We start from the raw sequence: 23,413 nt of genomic DNA, 5'->3' as shown, positions 1-23,413 counted from the left end.
ATAACCTATTTTACAGAACCCTTAGGTGGCGACAGTGCTCTCCAGGTTAACAGAAAGGCAGAGAAAAACAGAGAATAAGTCGTTGGGGAAACGGAAATCGCATCGCATCCGTATGCATCGATATGCATGAAGCGTTTTAACGTTAGATGTGCCTGCAGCAGGCAGCAGCCAATCTGCTCCCACAATTGAGCTCCTCCACTGCTGCGACAGCCCATTCGCATGATCAGCCGTTATTATTCTCAACTGGAAGCATACAGTAGTAGCCGGTGACAAACACACGCGGAAGAAGCTGGATGTCGCGGACCCTTCACAGTGCAGTCAGAGCAAACTCAGCAGAGAGCCACCTCCCATACAGGAGGAGTGTGCAGTTGAGGCGAGGCGGGGCGGGGGGGGGGGGGGTCGGGGGCACGCAGAGCAGCACACAACACTGACCCAGACAGACCCAGGCACCAGGACAGGGTTGGCAAACGCAAGCCAGAATATCCGATGCTCACCAGCAGCAAATCAAGATCAGCAAGAAGCTGCAACCAGCAGCGCACGCAGGGGCCAGCGCTGCTGGTTGCAGCTAAAAATATTATTCTGCCAAACAAAATTCCCTGGCCTTCACTGTTTTATTGAAGGAAATTATTTTTGAGGTGTGACTACATCAGAAAATTAGCTTCAGAGTCAGTGATGTGTTTGAAATGTTTAATTTCACAAAAGGGCCATTATCTCAGCTTCTAAAAAAAAACTGCTCTTTTTTGTTAAATCAAGCTATCTTCTCCGGCTGATAACTAAAGAACGGAAAATGATATCAATAAACCTGTTTTTGCTGATGATAGAAAAGAGTCTCATCGTTCTTTTTGCGTGTTCATTGTTTACATAGTAATATCACACAATATTCTGTGGGCCTCGAGAAATCACTGAAAAAAGCTCTGAAACTCTGGCACTGGGAGCGTCCGTTCTCCAAAACTGGCTGGCACTCAATGAGTTAATTCACCATGAACTCATAATTTATAAAGCATTATTCATACATTACTAAGCATTAGTAAGTAAGTCATAAACACAGTTATAAAGGTTTGATTCCCGATTAATAACCTAATCTGTAATGTGTTTAATGATTGTATTCTCATACTTTGTAAATGATAGATTCACTATTTATAAACAAGTATCATATCAATTATAAACCATTTATTTATGAGTTGTTAATAGTTCATAAGATCATTTAGAAAGTGTAAGTAAAGTAATAATTATCACTTTTCAAACGGAAACCCCCCCAATTCTCCTATTTCCCCAAATCCTCGAAACACACAATTGACCTATCGCTAAGCCCCACCCCCCGTCCTCACTCGGACGAACACAAGGCAGACTGACTAGAGTAAATGGCAGCCGTCACTGTCAAAGTTACATCCCAAGACGCTCTTCACAACTTTTTGAGCCCTGATATCGTCTAGAAGCTATCAGAAAGTACTTCACTATGCCATGGCAGTAGCCTACAACATTTAAAGCTATCGATAAAAATAAATGTGATACGTGCATGCCTGGAAACGGCTTTAGCTAATCTTTAATCAAACGTTTTAACGGAGGAAGACAGCAGGCGAGGATAACAGACGACTCACATCCAGAATTGACATACACAGAGTAACTTCTCCGTGGATTATATAGCCTATATGCCGAATTGAAGAGTGGCGCCTGGTAATCTATTTCATGTACCTCTGTATAATCAAGAAACGTTAAATAATGTAGATATTTTTCATAGCGAGACAACGGCACGCACGCATGGGTGGTGGTGTAGCAGATCAGCAGAGGCATAGCTTACAGCTTTTAACATCATGTTTTCCTCTCCTGGATCTTTTCTCTTTAGACTACCTCACATTTATTTGGAGAACGGGATTCATTCCAATGTTTTATGGTTTGACTGGTGTCTGGCGATGTTATAATCACATCAATCAATGTGCCTCCTCTTCACTAGTCTCGCTGGCCTGCCTCCTCCCCTCTCTATCTCTTCACCAACTCATGCGCATAACGTAATGACTGGAAACTCGCATAATTCAGCATTTTATTTTGCCGACTTTCTGAATACCATGATGATTTTATGATACCTTTTGGATCATGGAAGCCAAATGAGGGCAGTGTTTCCCACAGGATTTTTTTTTAACATTTTAAAGTAAAATGCATGAATTTGGTGTACTTTGAGAAAGCTTAAGAGCAAAATTAAAAGGCTAGATCTATGAAGAACATGTCATCATTACTGTGCTGTGGGTTTACAATGACAAACTAAATTTCTCCCTATAGGTCAGGGATACTCAACTTGCTTTGCCACTTTCGTGAAATGATAGAAGGTGAGGGGCCAGTTAATAAACAAACAATATACATTTTTCTGTAGCGGATTGTAGGTTTTTGGGGTGTCAGCCGGAGTTTAGGCTGACAGTGTTGTGCACACCGGATAGTTAGTTAGGTTAAGTTAGTTAGGTTAAAGGAACACTCCGCCCATTTTCAACCAGCTTTGTATCATTAGAACATCAGTAGTATATCAGAAAACTGTAAACTGTTTTGAAGTCTGTCATTTAATTTGACAGTTATTGAGTGTTAAAGTGTGGACCAGTGACATCACTGGTCCACACTAACTCAAATTAATAACTCATTAACTCAAATCAACTCTCAATAACTGTCAAACATTCTGTCATTCATCTAGTTTGACAGTTATTGAGAGTTGATTTGAGTTAACGAGTTATTCATTTGAGTTAGTGTGGACCAGTGATGTCACTGGTCCACACTTTAACACTCAATAACTGTCAAATTAAATGACAGACTTCAAAACAGTTTACAGTTTTCTGATATACTACTGATGTTCTAATGATACAAAGCTGGTTGAAAATGGGCAGAGTGTTCCTTTAAGTACATACATAAGTGCCTGGGTAGCGAGCAGATGGCGGTATTTGACAATTTAGCAGCTAAATCATAGATTATTGAAAGATATTCCATATTCCAGACTGAAATGCTATAACAGAAGTATTGGCCAGAATGACATGAACATTTATTGGACACTTATTCAGCGGATATCTTGCATGTTGCGTTCAGGTGCACTGTAAAAAAAAAAAAAAAAAAAAAAAATTTGGTCAACATCTTATTGTGGCGGTCAAAATATTATTGTGGCGGCCCGCCACAAATTCCTTTATGTATGGGAAACACTGGAGGGAGAAGACTCGTCAACTCGCTGTCACTCACCACGATCGCAGATTTAACTCCAAAACAGTAGCATTGTGGATGTGAGTGGATCTACATTTACTAGTTTAATATTATCAATTGCCTGGCCTCCCAGGATACCTCGTAATGTTGCATTTACCCCCATGCATATCGTTTGACCATTTTTTCAACTTATAAATGTATAAAACCAGAGGAAACTCGCGTTTTCTAGTGCTTCTCTATGGAGCTCTAAGCGGAGAATGTCCGAGTGTATTGTAGAGCTGCACGCGCTGTGATTGGCTCGTCTGCGTTTGGGGCGTGGCTTAGCGATAGGTCAATTGATCCCAAGTGAACCGCCCCATCTGCAAAGCCTTAGGGGAGTAACCCCACCTATCTACTGTTTAGGGATAAATAATTATTACACCTTTGACACTTAAAAACCTATAAAAATACACAAAAATGTCAATTTCACCCACTTCCCGAGGTCGTAGAGACTCATGGATGGGTTCGTTGTAAAGCCCATGCTCACTTCCTGGATAAGCGATGACAATTTCAGAAAGATCAGAGCGTCGGTTCCAAAGTTATTCAAGAAAATCCTCCTATTGGCTGTTTAAAAGGCTCTGGGAGGCTTAATTTGCATTTTCTCCCCATCATGCAATTCTGACCCTCTTAGAGACACAAAACCCTGAGTGAAACACATCTCTCAGAATCACCCCCCTGGCCGTTTAGGCATTCAGACATCTGCCTCCATTGGTCAAGGCCAGCCCAGACCTCCTATCTCATTTATTACATGCTTTATAAGGCATAGATAGTCCTCACTTTAGATGAGCTCACATGAAATACTTAACTAATGACTAGTAACTACCTTAATTAATCATGAGTTTGAGTATCAATAAGTGTTGATAAACCATCTATTAACCATCACTAACCATGTCCAAATCATATGCACAAATGTACACATGAATGTACATACGTTGTTTAATCATTTACTTACACGTTCTAAATGATCTTATGAACCATTAACAACTCCTAAGTAAATGGTTTGTAATTGATATAATACGTATTTATAAATGGTGCATCTATCATTTACAAAGTATGAGAATACAATCATTAAACACATTAGAGATTAGGTTATTAATCAGGAATAAAATGTTTATAACTGTGTTACTAATGCTTAGTGATGTATGAATAATGCTTTATAAATGATGAATTCATGATGAATTATGTATTTAATAATGGTTTATTAATACTTTATAGTGTATAGTTATTATAAAGTGTTACCACATTGGGTGCTGCTCAGTGATTTTCACTGCACAGTGAGGTTATCATTTCACAGCACACTGTGGGATATGTCACTAATCACAGTAACGTGAACGTTCACAATCATGACCACTAATCATTACATAATGTTAGGCAAACAACAGATGACTAAATAAATGGTTAATGATAATTGAATGACAACAATAGCCAATGAGCTGCATTGAGTCATTCAGTTAGAAATCCATGGTGCATCATGAGAATACGGCACTTTAATTGAATTAAACTTAATTGTAAATTGTATTACTAATGTATCAAACTTGGGGAGTGCGCTTAGGGGGGCCTGATAGAGTGCAGTGCTGAAATATCGGGCTGTGCGTTCAGGTCCGGGGTGACCACCTCCTCGTCGTCCTCGTCCTCCAACGCCTCTCCCAGCTCAATCAGCTTAGATTTGGCATCCTGTCGCTGTGCTGCTGTTAAAAAAAACAGGTGCTTGTGGCGAGGGTCCAGCATCGTTGCCACCATCGGAGGGGAGGATGTTATCTGGTCGGACTGCAAAATAATAAAATAAAAGTTGCTTAATGACCAATTCAAAATAATGTATTTGGGAAACACATAATTTAAGAGTCGCTGTGCAAAGTGTAATGTTTAGGCTTACCATCATTCGCTCAATCAGGGAGGAGCGGACTTTTCCCTTGAATTCCACCACTCGTGGGCAGTCGCCCTCTTTCCTCAGGAGATGTTCATTGATGAGGCCAAATGTGACAGGATACGTGTTGCTGATGGAGACAGTTAACTCCGCCGACATCGCTGTGGTTGCAATCTTCAGTGCGGATAATACAGGCGCTACGTCCTCCATGAGACGCCAGTATTCATCTTTCAGCTCCAGGGTTCTGGCGAGAGGCAGCTTGGTGACAGTCCGGTCAGATAGGACAGCGACCACCGCCCACCTCTGCTCCACTAGCCGGTCGAACATATCGCAAACTGAATTCCACCGGAAATCTTGATGGACTGGATGAGCTGGTGGGCTGGCAGCCTCTGTTTTTTTATTTTTTTATTTAGCCTTTATTTATACAGGGAAGCACTTGAGAGCGAGCTCTCATTTCCAAGAGCGCCCTGTTACAAAAGAACATATACAGAAGTTACAGACAGACAAGATTACAATATTCACACTCAAAAACACGAGCATTCCTCCTGAAGAGTGCTCTGTGAGAGCGCTTTGAAGGCTTCAAAGGAGACAAAGTGGTCCAATTTCAATGTGTTCTGAAGACTGTTCCATTTGTCTGGGGCATAATAAGAAAAGGCAGTCTTACCTTGCTCCGACCTCACACGCAGAGTAAACAGTCTGATGTGAGAACGTGAGCGTGTTTGATGACTTATGTTGATATGGGTGAGGAGTGAGGACAGGTACAAGGGGAGCTTTCCGGTTAGAGCTTTATAAATGAACAATAAGCAGTGTTGCTCTCTTCGAATCGTCAGGGAGGGCCAGCCCACCTTATTATATAAAGTGCAGTGATGAGTACGAAAGCCGTCACCTGTGATGAAACGCAGAGCACTGTGATATACTGCGTCTAGCGGCTTCAAAATGGAGGGGGAGGCGTGCATATATAAGATGTCTCCATAATCGAAAACCGACATTATTAGTGACTGTACTAAAGATTTCCTAGTAGAAAGTGAGAAACAGGATTTGTTCCTATACAGAAAACCTATTTTTATTCTTAGCTTTTTTGTAAGGTATTCTATGTGAGTGTGAAAGGAGAGTTTTGAGTCCAGCCAGATGCCGAGGTATTTATAGGAATTAACTTGATCTATCTGTTCGCCCTGAAGTGTACGGATGTAAATGTTGTTGCTGGGAATGGGGGATCTTGAGAATGACATCCATTTTGTTTTCTTTGAATTTAGGACTAGTTTGAGGTCAAGCAGAGACCGTTGGAAGGTGTCAAAAGCAGTCTGTAGACTTGCAGCGGCCTGTGCAGGAGTGGGCCCGAAGCAATATAGAATTGTATCGTCGGCGTAATAATGGACAAAACTATGACCGGAGGGGGAGTAAATACTATTTATGTATAGGGTAAAAAGGATTGGGCCAGAGATAGATCCTTGCGGGACACCATTGTCAATTAAGAGAGGACTGGATTTGTTGTTACCGACAACAACAGCCTGCTTTCTCCCAGAGAGGTAGCTGGAGAACCACCTGATGGAGAGATCGTCCAGGCCGATGGAGGACAGTTTATTTAATAAAATTCCATGGTTCACTGTGTCAAAGGCTTTGGAGAGGTCAATGAATAGGGCAGCGCAATGCTGGCGGCTGTCGAGGCAATTCAGAATATTGTTTATAACTAATGATGTGGCGGTAATGGTGCTATGACCGGGTCTAAACCCTGATTGATGGGGATGAAGGATATTATATGTGTCTAAGTAGTCCCGAAGTTGTTGGTTCGCCAAGGTTTCCAGAACCTTGGCTAAGCAGCACAGTCTAGAAATGGGACGATAGTTATCCAGGTCGCTGGGGTCACCTCCTTTAAGCAGGGGTGTGACCTGAGCAGTTTTCCAGATAGGTGGAATTTCACCGGAAGTGAATGTCAAGTTGAAGATGTGGGCAAGCGGAGCGGAGATCAACTGAGCACTAAGGCGTAGGAGAGATGGGGCTATGTCATCCTCGCCTTTAGATTTCTTAATGTTCAGATGTGAGAGGGTTTTGAGGACTTCATGGTTATCTAATTGTCTAAATGAGAAACTATCAATGAGGGTGAAGGGGGGTGGTGTGATCGCGTGCTTTCCCGTTTGGTCATGGGTATGAGTCACGGGAGCAGAACTGGCAGAATGCCTATCAAATAAATGACTAGCAGATGCAAAATGTTGATTAAATGTATCACATATCTGCGATTTGTCCGAAATGACTCCATTCTCACCGTTGATCTGAGGAGGGAGAGCGGAGGTGGGCGTGGTTTTCATTGATTTAATGGTTTTCCAAAAACTGGCTGTATTTCCTTGAGCGTTAGTGAGGGAGGTTAAGTAATAATTGGATTTGGCTTTCCTGATTGTACTGATGCAATTGTTCCGTAGCTTCCTAAAATATGTTGAGTTTGCTTTTCTTGTAGGGCTTTGGTGGCGACCGTGCTATGGTTAAAGTGGCTCACAAGCCTGCCAGCTGCGGAGATGACTTTGTTGAGGTAGATGGTGAATCCGTCATTTATGGGGAGCTGAAGTGTGTGAGCGAAGCAAGCCACCGAGTACCAGGGCACTCTGCAGGGGGCATTTGCTGCGATGATGTTCCTCGCGTTATCGTGCACACACGCCATAACGTTTTCATCAAGCCCCTACTCGTTCACTGCATCCTTTAATTGCTCGGCGAGGTGCTCTGCTGTGTGCCTGCCTGGCAAGCTTCTGGTTAGCAACACCGCACTGCTGACTCCCCAGTCCTGGGTGATGTAGTGGCAGGTGATGGTCACGTAGTTTTCGGTTGTCATGGCAGTCCAGCTATCTGTCGTCAGTGCAACCTTGCCGCCGGTAGATGTAACGTCAGCTAGCTCTGCTAGCAACTTGGACTTAGCATCACCGTATCTCTTCTCAAAGTGCCTGGTGATTGTGCTTCGGCTTGGGATATCGTATGCTGGTTCCAGGAGGTGCATCATTTGCTTAAATCCCCTGCCTTCAACCATAGAGATAGGCATCATGTCTTTTTCTATAACCCGCACACCAGATGTAACAGGGCTAAAAAAGCCACAGAGGAGGTCCAGAGGCTGAGATCAAGCAAAAAAGACTTACTTTATTTTACATAGTGCAGGACAAAACAGTGCAACAAAAGAAAAAGTGGATTAAAAGGCAGCAAACGTTTCAGTCGAGGACTATCATCAGTGCTACCTCTTTGACCTCTATTGTTAGTACTTCTGTACCGACGCACCCAGCCGAACTCTTTTAGATGCCTTTTGTCGGCGCAGTCTCACAGCTTTTTCTCTACTTTTTCTATAACCCCACAGATCGACTGGGTTATTTTCTCTGCTCGCCGTGAGTCACAACTTTTCCTCTTAAACGCTGAGCTGATGGTGGGTTGCTCTAGCGGAGACGAAGAGGAGCCAGCCAATTTATCTGAATGAACACCGTTCAAGTGATAGAGCAGTGCTGTCGTTGTGTTGGTGTAGCTGTACACCGATTCACAGTGTTTGCATACGGCAGTATCTTCTCCTTTCTTATCAAAATGTTCCCACACAACGCTTCTCTTCGCCCTCTTCATGGTCGTTGCAACTGTGTGGGTTTTCCTTTCTATTTCAGACCAATCTTAAAATGGCTGCCTGCCACCAGGTGTTCAGAGTTTACTGCGCCTGCGTGATGTGTCTGAAAAGGGCTATAGTAATACCATTGCGCCCTCTGGTGGATCATTGAGAAATTATTTGAAAACACCATTCTACTGTCAGAAATCAGAACGCACGTTGCTTTTTGTTTTTGTTTTGATCGAGTAATTTTTCTTTGCTCGAGTAAATCCTTAACAAGCAATTAATCGAGTTTCGATTAATTGTGTGCATCCCTAAGCCCAACCAAACGCTGCTGTATACACTGGCTTTGTTTTGTTTGTTTCTGACATTGTCTGACATAAATAGATTAAAAAAAAAAATTGAATTGTCCCTGGGCTGCAAACTCATTTAAACTGTGGAGATCAAAGTGATTTCTGTGGAGAGTAATGTTAGCGTTACTGGCAGGCTCTGTTCCCCCGAGACGCTGTTTCTAACTCGGCGTGAGAGCGCGCTCGAGGTCGCTGCTGGAGGAGCCGGCTGGAGGTATGTGCACATGGCCGTGTGCTCCAGACCGTGGGAGGCTTTGCGGAGCTGCGCACTGCGGAAAAAGTGCATCAAACTCAGATTGATAATCCTCTAACATCATTTGAGCTTATTGAGGTAATATATTAATATTGTAACAACAGATATTACAGATATAACGTCTATAATGAAGATGTGCCAACTTTGATGACGTGGTGTCCAGTATTTTAAGAGCAGAGGGTTTTTTCATTTCCTGGAAAGTTGCTGTTTTGGAGATGCGTGGTTTACATCGGACAGCGACGATATGTAATGTTACACAAACACGCAAAGTTCAAATTAAGCAAATATTGAATTAGTAGATGGGGTTCCTCCATATTTTGTGTAAAGCCAGAGAGTATGGAATACACAGGGAGAAGAGACCCACATGTATGATAAGAACATTTCAGCAAGTATGAAGTTGATTTAAAAAATCCTGCTTTAATTTGTGCTGTCCAGCCCTCCCACAGCTCATCAAATATGGCATTCACATAAAAATATTTGCAAGACATTGTTGAGTGACACTCTGTCCCTCTTTCCCTCTCTCACTCCCACACACACACACACTAGGGATGTCACGATACCAAAATTATGAGTTCGGTACCGATACCTGCCTAAGTATCTCGATACCGATACTCAAACGATAGCACGGCAAAAACCTAAAACATCAGGAAACATGTGCCCAGTACTCTACTGAGCACATTTTCTCCCTTTCTATTTGTTTAGCAGAACTCTGCCAAGGTGTATTGAGTCATTTCATTTTGTGTTCAGTCTACTTTAGTAGGCTATGTGGGCTAATAATCCTGGGCTTCTAAATGTGTTTTATTTTGGCACAAGGAAGGGATATTAACATGTTGTCCTGTGTATTAATGAATGTCATTATGTTTCTTATTTGCATGCACAATAAATAGGCTATTGAAATATATGCTATGGTGGTGGTTTATTATATGGTGTAATTTTTCATGTCAGGTGTGTTTTTGACAATAAATCACTATATCATTAATAATTGGACTATGGTAAATATTAGTATGCTGCATGCCATGTAAGGGTTTAATGACACTCTATGGCCTTGATTTAATTATTTAGTACATATTTGAGTCAGGGCCATGGTGTTATTGGGGCTTTTGCATTATGCAGTGGTCTGATGTCCCCTAGGTAGGCTACTTGAGTTTATGATTTATTTGATATTTGCTTTATATACACAGTCATGTCATGACTGTTCATCCTCTCTGTGCTCATACTACGCAGCACATATCTATTGCCTTAATTGCCTCGTCAAACTCCGTGCGCGGAGCGAACTTGTTTACACGCGTTTGACTTATGAGGGCATGCTGCATGTTGTCCTTCACATTCGCTAAAACGGTCGGTCTTTGAACCGAACTCTTTGAACAAGTCAGGATTGCATGTCGGAGAGAAATAGCCTGGTTCGATGTGTTGGATCCATTCACCTGTCGCTGGGTTTCCAACCAAAGGTATTGCAACATTTAATCAAATTTTCAGAAAGTTGGCAAAAGAAAATGCGGTAGCCTATTATCCACGTAATGTTCCACCCACTACCATTATGCCTAATATCAGGAATGTTGAAGAGGAGGGGCAATTAATTGACGTGATTAAAAGATCTCCAGACGCCGCCAGGCAAACCCTCAAACGAGGGAAATGAACCCCGTTCTCTGATGTGAAAACATCCTGGCCTGATATTCAGACTGAAGTGGAGGGAATCATGATGGCTTGGTGACAGAGAGCACACTGCTGTCTGCCTCTGCGGAGCAGCTGCTAACGTTACACGTGTGTGCATTTGTCTCGCTATGAAAAACATCACATAGCCGTTCATGATTATACAGAGGTACGTAAAATGTATTACCAGACGGCACTCTTCAATTCGGCATATATATAATCCACGGAGAGGTTACAGTAAGTGAATAAAATGTCAATTCTGGATGTGAGTCATCTATTATCCCGCTCTCTTGCTCGTTAAAAGTGCATGTTTTTGAATGCAGTTTGGTTACATCATCCGCTCGTTGCGGCTCCCAGACGTTTGGTGAGCGCCGCCAACAGCGCCGGTCGCACACTGACGCAACTCATGACATTTTAAAAAGTATCGGTACTAAATTAACGTGGTATAGTACCGTTTTTAACGACAGGGTAGCGCGGTACCATTGTGGTACCGGTATATCGTGCATCCCTAGACGGCGGGAGGCTTTGCGAACTCAGATTGATAATCCTCTAACATCATTTGAGCTTATTCAGGTAATATATTAATATTGTAACGACAGATATTACAAATGTAACGTCTATAATGAAGACGTGCCAACTTTGATGACATGGTGTCCAGTATTAAGAGCAGAGGGTTTTTTCATTTCCTGAAAAGTTGCTGTTTTGGAGATGAGTGGTTTTCATCGGACAGCGACGATATGTAATGTTACACAAACACGCAAAGTTCAAATGAAGCAAATATTGAATTAGTAGATGGTAGTGATGCGCGGGTCAGGGTTTTTTAACTCATTGAGTGCCAGCCACTTTTGGAGAACGGATGCTCCCAGTGCCAGAGTTTCAGAGCGTTTTCAGCGATTTCTCGAGGCCCACAGAATATTGTGTGATATTACTATGTAAACACTGAACACGCACAAAGAACGAGGAGACTCTCTTCTATCATCTGCAAAAAAAAGTTTATTGATCCCATTTTCCGTTCTTTAGTTATGAGCCGGAGAAGATAGCTTGATTTAACCAAAAACAGCCATTTTTTTCTAGAAGCTGAGATAATGAGCCTTTTGTGAAATTAAACATTTCAAGCACATCACTGACTCTGAAGCTAATATTTTCTAATGTACCGGTAGTCACACCTCAAAAATAATTTCCTTCAATAAAACAGTGAAGGCCAGGGAATTTTGTTTGGCAGAATAATATTTTTTAGCTGCAACCAGCAGCGCTGGCCCCTGCGTGCGCTGCTGGTTGCAGCTTCTTGCTGGTCTTGATTTGCTGCTGGTGGGCATCGGATATTCTGGCTTGCGTTTGCCAATCCTGTCCTGCTGTCTGGGTCTGTCTGGGTCAGTGTTGTGTGCTGCTCTGCTGCTCTAACTCTGTCTCTCTCCCCCCTCTCTCACACACACACACACACACACACACACACACACACACTCACATGCTGCCGTGCGCGACAACAGTTGTAGCCTAGGTCTGCTCTGGATGAGTTGCGCTGCTGCTTTCATGTCGGTCTTTCTTCAATTAATCCATGGTCTTCAGATAGCGATTCCCCAAAGTGCGGATGGCGTGACCGCAGTGTTTCAAATGGAGGTAGCAGGTATAGAGGTAGGCACTAGGCAGGCTACAGAAACAGTTCTTATTCTTCCCCATTTATTTTAATTACCTCATGCGCTCTCAATTGGCCATGTAGCAGTAGTAGGCTACTAAACGTAGTAGTGCAGCAGGTGCGCACACGGCTTGCAGATACGGCTAGACTCGCTGTCTGATTTCTTTTAATTACCTCGCTCTCAATTGTTCACAGCCTACTCACGTTGCAGTAAAGTTGACAAATAGATCACAGTCGAGTCCACAACAGAAAATCTGCGGTGGCATTATATGGACACTTCAAATAATAATTACAGCGAATAATCCTTCCAAAATGTTTGTTTTGAGAGCACATAGGCTACCTCATTGAAGCATTTCTTTACTCCATGTAGGCTATAGAGAGTGCAGCAGGAGTCTGTCTGATTGTGTGTGAGAGAGAGTTCACGTCTTTAAGGTTAATTACTCTGCGTGTTTCACTGCTCTAAATTATTTAATAATGTTGCTTTGTCACGTTCTGAGCCTGCCCCGCCCGCACCCGCGATATTTTCATAATTTGCCAACCCAGCCCGCCTGCGGGGCGGCCCAGCCCGCCTGCGGGGCGGCCCAGCCCGCGGGACCCGGCGGGTTCTGGGTGACCCGCGCATCACTAGTAGATGGGGTTCCTCCATATTTTGTGTAAAGCCAGAAAGTATGGAATACACAGGGAGAAGAGACCCACATGTATGATAATAACATTTCAGCAAGTATGAAGTTGATTTAAAAAAATCCTGCTTTCATTTGTGCTGTCCAGCCCTCCCACAGCTCATCAAATATGGCATTCACAAAAAAACGTATTTGCAAGACATTGTTGAGTGACACTCTCTCCCTCTTTCCCTCTCTCTCTCCCACACGCACACGCACACGCACACACACACGCACACTAGTGTTGTCACGGTACCAATAATTCAGTAGTCGGTACCGGTACTAGTGAATTTCCACGGTACTCGGTACCAATTTCGGTACCACGGTAAAAAAAACAGACTGATATTTCTTGAACATATTCTCCTTTATTAAAGTATGTTTCCAATGAACAAATGGCATGTAGCCTTCAACTTTAAAACAAAACAATGTGCTTCTGCTTACTTCTTCTTACATTCAACTCTGTATGGCAGTGAGTACAGACAGTGCAACACCAGTGGCATGTAGCCCTCAAGTATTTAATTTTATTATTATATTATTATTTAATTTATTTCACAGAATTGCTGGAATCCTTTTTTTTCAACGGTGTATATTGGTATTTGATCGATGCATAGGAATTCTGCCAATGCCCTATCACACTTTCTTGCTTCATGTGAGTTCTTGTCATATTTCCTCTGCTTTTCAAAAACATCAGGAATTGTCTGCTGGGTGGTCTTTTGGGCTCCGCGACTTGTGCCTTCCTCTTCATCTTCATCTCTCGCATACTGTTAAATGGAAAGTAACGTCAGTGAGATTTACTAAAATAAAGAGATGATAGAGACAGCTGCACATACACACATGTAGAGTGCAAGCAATTTTATGTAGCTAGTTTTAATTCACGGACATGTTTCACCCGAAAGAAGCTTGTATTTATTTTGATGCCATGTTGAACTATAGCTAAGTTCGGCTATTAGCCGTGTCCCATAATGTTTCCATTACAAACATTGCATTGCACACGTGTTACACTATGCTAGCTAACGCTGTACCGGGTATTAGCCGGGTCCCATAATGATTCCATTACAAAACACGTTACGTTAACGTTAGCGCAAACGTTTTTTGGTTACACAATGCATTGCCAGCTATCTCAAAAACGAATGTGACAGGATAAGGTCTGTTTGATATGTTGTTAAACGTGTTATTTTACACCGTTTGAAAGAAGTAACCCACCATGAATTATTTGAACAGGTCTGGGTGCCTGTCTTTCAGCTGCTTGGCGAGATTGGATGTGTTACCCTGTTTGGTTTGGAACTCCCTTTCACACTTTTTGCAGATGGGACTTTGGGGACTGATATTTCCAAATGCGACTCTTTGCATTCTTCTTCTCAACAAGTTGAGTTGTTGGAATAGGACAGGAGCAGCCACTCCTGCTGTAGCTGTTAGCCATTATCTTCGCTGCCTGTGCTGTGTCAACAAGCTGTGAATGACTGTTCGCGATTACGTGTGGACGTTCGGGGACACCGTAGTCCCGGAAGTGCGCGGGGCTGTATGCGCAGTATGTATGTTGATCAGGCAGACAGGCTAACGTTAGCTGGCGGCTGGGTCCATGAAGCCAAGCCATGGTGGCAAACTAAATAGTAAATTCGGTACCCTCGGTACCATGAAAAACAGGTACCGTTCAGTACCGTAGCAATGTAGTACCGTCCAAGTACCGAAGTACCGAGTACCGTGACAACACTAACGCACACGCACACGCACACGCACACACAGACACACACACACAGTACTCTCTCTCTCTCTCTCTCTCTCTCTCTGACACACACACACACACACACATACACACACATGAGATAACACTGCCAGTCATGTTTCGGGTCTAAACACTAATGTATGAGAGTAGTTCTGAACGTAAACTTACTTTGATGTCACATCAGTGATATATATTGAATATATTGAGATCCTGCGTCCACTCCGTTCTTGTGAGCATGACTGCTCACTACAGTGTGGCAGACTGTAGTGAAAAGCTTCTCCATCCGCTAAGTGGTTTCTACTTTAGCCGTGCGTGACGACCGCATGTTTTTGATCATTGTCAGTTCCTCCAAAACATACAACTGTTGCTGTTTTCCACCTATGAGTTTTGTTGCTTCCACACATGTATCTCAGTCAAAATAAAAGCTCTCTGCAGAGCCATGTCATTGTGACTTCATGACATTTCATATTACACACACACACACACACACACACACACACACACACACACACACACACACACACACACACACACACACACACACACACACACACACACACACACACACACACACACACACACACACACACACACACACACACACACACACACACACACACACACACACACACACACACACACACACACACACACAGGGCCCAGTTGCACAAAGCTCCTTATGTTAAGATTTCCATTAGGGTCCGAGTTAAGGTGTCCATAAAATAGAATCGACTACACAAAACACCCTTAAATCTTCTCGATAAGGTTAAACATTTTAGGGAAAACATAAGCACAAGATTTAAGGGTGTTTTGTACGATTCTATTTTATGGACACCTTAACTCGGACACAAGTACAAAGTAACATTTGCTTTGTAGGCATAAACAAAAGTAAAATAAAACTAGAAAAGTGCACTCAGTCAGTAGAGTGCAGATCTCCACCAGGTGCTGCTACACCTCACCATGGACAAACCCAAACCCAACTGCTAAGAAAACCACTTGCAGATTACAAGGCAACATTAATATTGTTTAAATGTGCATTCAGCGATGTTTTTGTGTTAAAATAGCCTAAATGTTAAATGGCTCTATATTCTGACAGCAATCACTGAAATAGAGTGTTTGGTCAGTAACTCCAAACCCCCCGCTGTACTCTGTCTCTCTCCTGTAGACATATAGTCCACCTCCCACTATCCAATCAGAGAAATGTTGACATTTTCTGGGAAACAGAAGGTCAGATCGCGATGGCTCTAAAGGACTATAATGTATTTTTTCACAATTGTGAATTGAGACTGGCTGCCACAGCTGTCAATCATCCCTTTGTATATCGTCAAATAACTACTTAAAAACAAACTGATCAGAAACATGACCACTTGAACATGATTAGCATGATAAGAACGATCTAAAATGATAGAAACCACCTTTGGGAAATAATATCTGATGTGTACGTTGATTGTTTAGTTTGGCTCATTTCCCACCCACTAACATGGCGGAGGCGGGACTTGTGACCTATACTGGGACTGACCGCCAGGGCGGCGATCTAAGATGATTTGGCCTCACTGAAAAGAGCTGATATCCTGTCCATTCTTTTTACAGTCAATGATCTATACCTCCATATAATGAAACTGTGTGTGTGTGTGTGTGTGTGTGTGTGTGTGTGTGTGTGTGTGTGTGTGTGTGTGTGTGTGTGTGTGTGTGTGTGTGTGTGTGCAGGCTGTCATTCTGTATGATCTCAGAGGAAGGCTGTGCTTCCCTGGCCTCAGCTCTGAGCATCAACCCCTCCCATCTGAGACAACTGGACCTGAGTTACAATCATCCAGGAGCCTCAGTGAAGGTCCTCTCTGATGGACTGGAGGATCCACACTGGAGACTGGAGACTCTCAGGTATTGAGAGGCAACGCCTGCTAGAAGGCTGAGAGTCACACACATCTTCTCTGTCTCAGTGAGAAGAGGAGGAATCTGCTCATCTGACTTTGTTTATTCCTCCAGTGTGGACCATGGTGGAGCGCAGAGGCTGAAACCAGGTGTGAGGAAATGTAAGTGTGTATTTAGTTTGATTCATTAACAAACTAACTTCAATGTCAGAATCAGAGTTATTTTATTCACCCAGGTATGTTTTCACTTACAAGGAAACTGACTTGGTGTGACCGCCTAATTTTAGTTGTATGAACGACCGTGGACAATAGCTCCCTCTTGAGGGACTTTCTAAGAGACTTAATGTGAAAGCAGCTGTGAGCCTATAACCATTATGACTTATAAGCGTATATAACCCTAACCCTCCTGAGGGACTTTCTAAGAGAGAAAAGTTCAAGTTAAAAAATATAGCTGCAAGCGGCAATTGAGGCGTCCAGGCACAATTTGAAAAGACAGACAGAGAGACAAAACATTACTATACTGTAGGTAGAAAGACACATATAGAGATAGAGAAATACAGATAAGATATGAACTTTTTGCATTTTTAGCACCCACTAGTGGTAGTTTGGGTGTGTTCCAGCAACACTGCTCAACATGTCTTACTTTTGGTGGGATTTGATGAATGGATTATGAGAGTTAGGAGGACATGTTTTGTTAAAGCGTTGGGGCCCTATAGCGTACACCGGTGCAGAAGGCATCTGCGGTAGCGTTTGCGTCTGTGCTGGCTCTCTTTCCTATCGTCCACCTGCACACCTGCAGGCCGTGCGCCCGGTGCCGGGAAGATAGCAAGCAGCTTTGTGCTCCCAAACGCGCCCGTGGGCGTGCTGCTCTGAAAAGTAGGTGTGTCCATGGAAAATCCTGACGCACTGCCATCGTACAGATGAGCACAAACAACTGTGTTTAGACGAGCTGAGACCACTTCTTACCACAATCTACACCTCTCTCTCTCTCTCTCTCTCTCTCTCTCTCTCTCTCTCTCTCTCTCTCTCTCGTCTATGTCTCTCTCTCAGGTTTATAACTTCATAAAGAAATGAAAGACCCACTTATTTAAAAAAAAAACTCAAATAGTAATATAATATTACAACTACTACTAATAATAATAAATAAATAACTTTATTTATATAGGACGAATCAGCATGACATCACAACAACAAAAACAGCACTTAGTGAACTCAGTTAACTAGTATGAGTTGTGCCAAACAAACGTTAATATCTCAAAAACTATCCATCACATCACTTATATTTAGACTTTGTGAGTGAGAGCAGAAGTAGCTAAACAGTTTGATGTATAATATATGTATGTTGTGTTAAAGTTGTGTGAACTGTCACAGTTTTGTGTGGATTTAGTCTAAAGTCCAGCCTGCTATGTGAGACACACTCAAGGCTGGTCCCATTATAAAGGCTGAAAAAAGCATCAAACATAAAGTGTGATTTCTCAAAGAGTACAAACGATAAATTAAAGCTGAGTTAAGATAAAGTCCTAAAAGTGCTGACTCGTTGAAAGTTTAAATGGAGTGTTAAAGTATGAAGGAGCAGTTAGAGGTCAAAGAGGGCGTGGTTTCACATTGAACTCTGTTTAAAACCAACAGCAGTTTCCTCCAGAAGCTGTGAAGCGGTTTGTTCCAAACAGCCTGATCCCTCATCCAGCAGCTTTCATCAGATCAAATACAGCTCAAAGTGCTTCACACACACACACACACACACACACACACACACACACACACACACACACACACACACACACACACACACACACTAGGGTTTAATCCCGGGAAACGGGATTCCCGGGAAATGGCATCCAACCCATTTCCTGTTTTCTGGAAAATGAATGACGGGAAACCGGGAAAAAAAAATTTTGTATTTTTACATGCAGAACATATTGGAATAGGCCTATATTTAGAAATATGCAGACAGTTTACTTTCTTAAATGATGTAGCCTATGTTTTAAAAGAACATGTAATATATTAGGCTACATAAGCATTGTAAAGTCATTAAATGATCACGATGTACATGTATAGACCTTATTCTCTAACCCTGGACAGCACCATATTGTTGACATACCGTCCTGCGCGCACACAGCGCTGCAGCTGACAACTAGTAACAGCCTTATTGTCGTTTCTGTTCCATTACAAAATAGTGATGCTAATGACACCAATAAAAACCCCACAGTTGTTATTTGTATGCTGCCGACGGCAGCCATTAATGCCTGTAATAAATAAACAAAAGAACGAGGTGAACAGACTTTGCTGTGAGGAGCTGTCAGAAAGTTTCACCTGTCTCAACTAACTATCCACACATCTCCTGTGCTGCTGACGTATCCTCAGTGTCGCTCCCTTCACGTCTGAGGACGGTACAGATAGAAACAAACCACGGGGACTTTATTGCTGTCATTACTACAGCCATGCCTAACGCAGGTCACCATCCGAACACAATTGGAACGATACAGGTAACGCTAACAGCGGCTAACTTCCTATAAACCCTGCTCTTACATAGGCTGTCACTTTGAGAGCTGCTGCGTTATGTCAACAATATGGCGGCGGTGGGCGTGTCAGTACGTGAGTGACGTCAATCGAATAAGATCTATAGGCATTTCAGAGACATCAAAGTGAATCAATCAACCAACAATCAATCAATTTTCTATTTATATAGCGCCAAATAACGAGGTATTGCAGGCAGATTTTAATACTATCTTCTCTGACAACAATGCTACAGCCAGTCATTTGAAATTTGATATCCTTTGCAGAGTGGAATTAATTTCGGATTTTATTTCGGCGTGTTTTGGCCATGTGCCTTTGTGCGCTGTGCGCCGGTGGAACACACTGAAAGCTTATTGCACAACATAGCCTAATAAACACAAAGCCCACGATGTTTCTTTTCTTTTCTACACTTCTGACTTGCTTGAGGGGATTGTGCCATGACCGTTAATGCAGTAGCCTACGAGACGGAGATTGAGCACCGTGCAAACTTCACCAGCGGTGAAAACGACAATCAGCCCAGCCGTGCGTCCTCGGTTCGTGTGCCCCAGGTTGGGCAATGGGCATGATGGTCTGGTTGTAGGCGATGTCCGTGCACAGAGGGGTGGAGATAGTCTGATACAGCCGTGCTCCGGTATGCGGTATGGAGATGTCTGGGCACGGCTGGAAGACGAGCAGTGCAGCCGCCAGAGCGCAGCGCAGCAGCCCATATAAAAGCACACGTTGACAGGTATCAGACAGCATTGATGTTGTGCGTAAAAGAGCGTGAAAACAGGCTGATCGACGCGTTTACGGCTCCTTTCTTCCACGGCAGTTTCCACAACTCTCTAAGAAAATATTTAGCCTAGGCTACTACAGGATTTATTCATACGTCAATCCAGGCGATTGGTGAATTATATAAACTCTAACGGCACTATATAGCCTAATACCTATATAGGTGCAGCCTACTAAAAACAGCCTAAAAAGTTAGTTTTTCAAAGTAAATTGTGATGTTTTGCCTTAGTTAATTAATATGAATGGCACCAAATAATACATTCGTCAGGTTGGGAACTAATAGGTATATTTCTCCTTGATGTATAAAAAAAAAGAAAAATGAATTCGGATTCCCGGGAAAGAGGTCTTAATTTCCCGTTTCCCGGTATGGCTCATTTTCGGGAAAAATATTAAACCCTAACACACACACACACACACACATAGACACACACACACACATAGACACACACACACACACACACACACACACACACACACACACACACACATAGACACACACACACACATAGACACACACACACACACACACACACACATAGACACACACACACACATAGACACACACACACACATAGACACACACAGGGCCCAAAATTAGAGCCCGCCACCCGCCAGGCGGGCATATTTTAGCTTTGGCGAGTGACGATCAGGGGTCTGTCCGCCACGTGGCGAGTAATGTTTTCACCCTCGCACTTTGGTGTTGTGGCTTCTCCTCTCCTCTTATCTGCCTGCTGCTGTCTGAATTTCACAGAGGTGGGGGCTGATCAGATCAGATCAGATCAGATCAGATCAGAAGAAGATGGCGCCGGGAGAAGGCGACTCGCTAGGGAGCTCTAGTGACTTCATAGACAAATAGGCTTGTATTCCAGTGTAAACGCGTTTTGTTTTGATTTCGTTGCTTCGACTTGCTTTGTAAATATCTATTGTATATAACAGTGTAACTGAATAGTGTAGATAGTGGCGTCTTCGCACTTTTCTTTGCAAGAAACCGCGACGGCGGGGACCCGCTCTGCCCGCTTTGTCCGCCCGCACGCAAAAAACAACAACAAACAACAGCCCCGCGCCCCCGCCATGGAGGCAGAGAACGGAGGCACGGACACCAGCGGATATAACATGGAAATCAGCGTCGGAATAAAATACAACAGGGACGCGCTGATCAAAATCAGGAAAGAACGGATATATCCCAACAGCAACTGGCAAGCTCCAGATCTTACGGATTTTCCTGAACTCAAAAAACAACGCTGGAGGAGGGGGAAGAGAGGGGGGCTTCTCGCCCGCTTGAGGAAGCGCGCGGATAAACCACCTCTCCCAAGCATACTGCTGGCAAATGTTCAATCGCTGGAGAATAAACTTTGTGAACTAAGAGCGCGTGCACAATACCAAAAAGACATAGCGCGATGCAATGTTCTGTGCCTAACGGAAACCTGGCTTACTCCTGACACAACGGACCACTCTATCGCGCTACCAGCATTCAGTGTATTCAGAGGAGACAGAAACGAACAATCCGGTAAGAAGAAGGGAGGGGGCGTATGTCTTATGATTAACGAAAACTGGTGTGTAAACACCACAGATATTGGGAAACACTGCTCAGCAGATCTTGAATATGTAATGGTACAATGCGTGCCGTTCTGGAGTCCGAGGGAATTCACGACAGTCACCATCATGGGCGTATACGTTCCTCCACAAGCGAACGTGACTGTCGCACTGAAAGAGCTGCAACGCGCCATCAGTGCACAGGAGACAAAACAACCCGAAATGGCCCTGGTGGTGACTGGGGATTTTAACAGGGCAAACCTGAGAGGCAGAATGCACACATTGTACCAGCACATTCACTTCCCCACGCGAGGCAGTAACACACTGGACAAATGTTACTCAAACATCCGACATGGCTACAAAGCCGTCCCTCGCCCCCCTTTCGGCAAATCGGACCACGCCTCCATCCTACTTGTACCCAGGTACCAACAAAAACTAAAAAGACAACCCCCAGCATTCCGAACCGCCCACTGCTGGTCAGACCAATCAGACGACATCCTGAGGGACTGCTTTGACCAAGTGGTGTGGGAGGAGTTCAAAGCTGCAGGAGACCTGGGCGAGTATGCAGATACGGTGTCATGCTTCATAAAGAAGTGCACCGACGACATAGTCCCCACAAAAAAAGTCAAAATAATGCCGAACCAAAAGCCTTGGGTCAACAGCGACGTCAGGGCTGCCCTTCACGCCAGGACCACCGCCTTCAGCTCTGGCACAACTGACCAATACAAGCAGGCACAATATGCCCTCCGGACCGCTATAAAAATAGCACGTAGAGATTATGGAAGGCAGCTGGAGTCAAAACTGGACACTAACAACCCCAGACACCTGTGGAGAGGGCTCCATGCTGCCACAGACTTCAAAGAGGTGAAACGACAGAACCCCAGCACGTCACCCACCCTACCGGACGAACTCAACGCGTTCTACGCTAGGTTTGACCCCTCTGCCAGAGCGCCTCCCCTCCTCCTCTCCCACCCCTCTCCCCCTCTCCTCCCCCCCATCACCCCCCCCTCCCTCCTCCCCCCCACCACCCCTCCTCCTCCCCTCCCCACCCCCCCCTCCTCTCCCCCCACCTCTCCCCCCCATCACCCCTCTCCTCCTCCCCCCCCTGCCACCTCTCCCCCCCCCATCACCCCTCCCCCTCGCCGCCCCCCCACCACCCCTCCTCCTCTCCCCCCCCCGATCACCTCCCCTCCCCCCTTCCTCCCCCCCACCCCTCAGCACCCGCACCCCCCCCCATTCCCACCTAACCACCAACCCCACCCACCCTCCACCCCCCACAGACCGCCCCCTCACCATCACTGAGGATGAAGTGTGCCGGTCGTTCCTGCGTATCAACCCACGCAAGGCGGCCAGCCCGGACGGCATCCCTGGGCGGGTCCTCAAGGCCTGCGCCCACCAGCTGGCAGCCGTGTACACAGACATCTTCAACCAGTCCCTCTCCCTCCGACGAGTTCCCTCCTGCTTCAAGGCAGCAACAATCATCCCCATTCCCAAACAGCAAAAAGTGACCAGCCTCAATGACTGGCGCCCTATAGCCCTCACACCAATAGCCAGCAAGTGCCTTGAAAAGCTGGTCATATCAAAGATCCGTCCCACACTCCCCCCGGACCACGACCCGCTGCAGTTTGCATACCGCCCCAACAGGAGCACAGCGGATGCAGTGGCACACGTGCTCCACACCGCCCTGTCCCACCTGGAGGGGAAGGACACCTATGTGAGAATGCTGTTCGTGGACTACAGCTCAGCATTCAACACCATAGTACCCTCCAGGCTGGTAAGCAAACTCAGGGACCTGGGACTAAACACAGCGATGTGCGACTGGATCC

At 44.3% G+C, this 23,413-nt stretch overlaps 1 protein-coding gene across 2 annotated transcripts in view; it reads left to right on the top strand.

The window, feature by feature from the left end:
• The window catches only part of LOC310789453 (NACHT, LRR and PYD domains-containing protein 3-like), a 94,861-nt gene that overhangs the window by 59,366 nt on the left and 12,082 nt on the right, over positions 1–23,413 (top strand). For both annotated transcript variants that reach the window (XM_083651096.1, XM_083651095.1), the window contains 2 exons: positions 16,606–16,776; positions 16,882–16,928. In XM_083651096.1, coding sequence (XP_083507222.1) covers positions 16,606–16,776; positions 16,882–16,928 — 218 coding nt within the window. The remainder of the gene's footprint in view (positions 1–16,605; positions 16,777–16,881; positions 16,929–23,413) is intronic.

The sequence above is a fragment of the Poromitra crassiceps genome (assembly GCF_964638095.1).
Source record: "Poromitra crassiceps genome assembly, chromosome: 14".
Taxonomy (NCBI): Eukaryota; Metazoa; Chordata; class Actinopteri; order Beryciformes; family Melamphaidae; genus Poromitra; species Poromitra crassiceps.
Note: the sequence above shows the minus strand (reverse complement) of the source record. Positions and strands in the feature narration are given on the sequence as shown.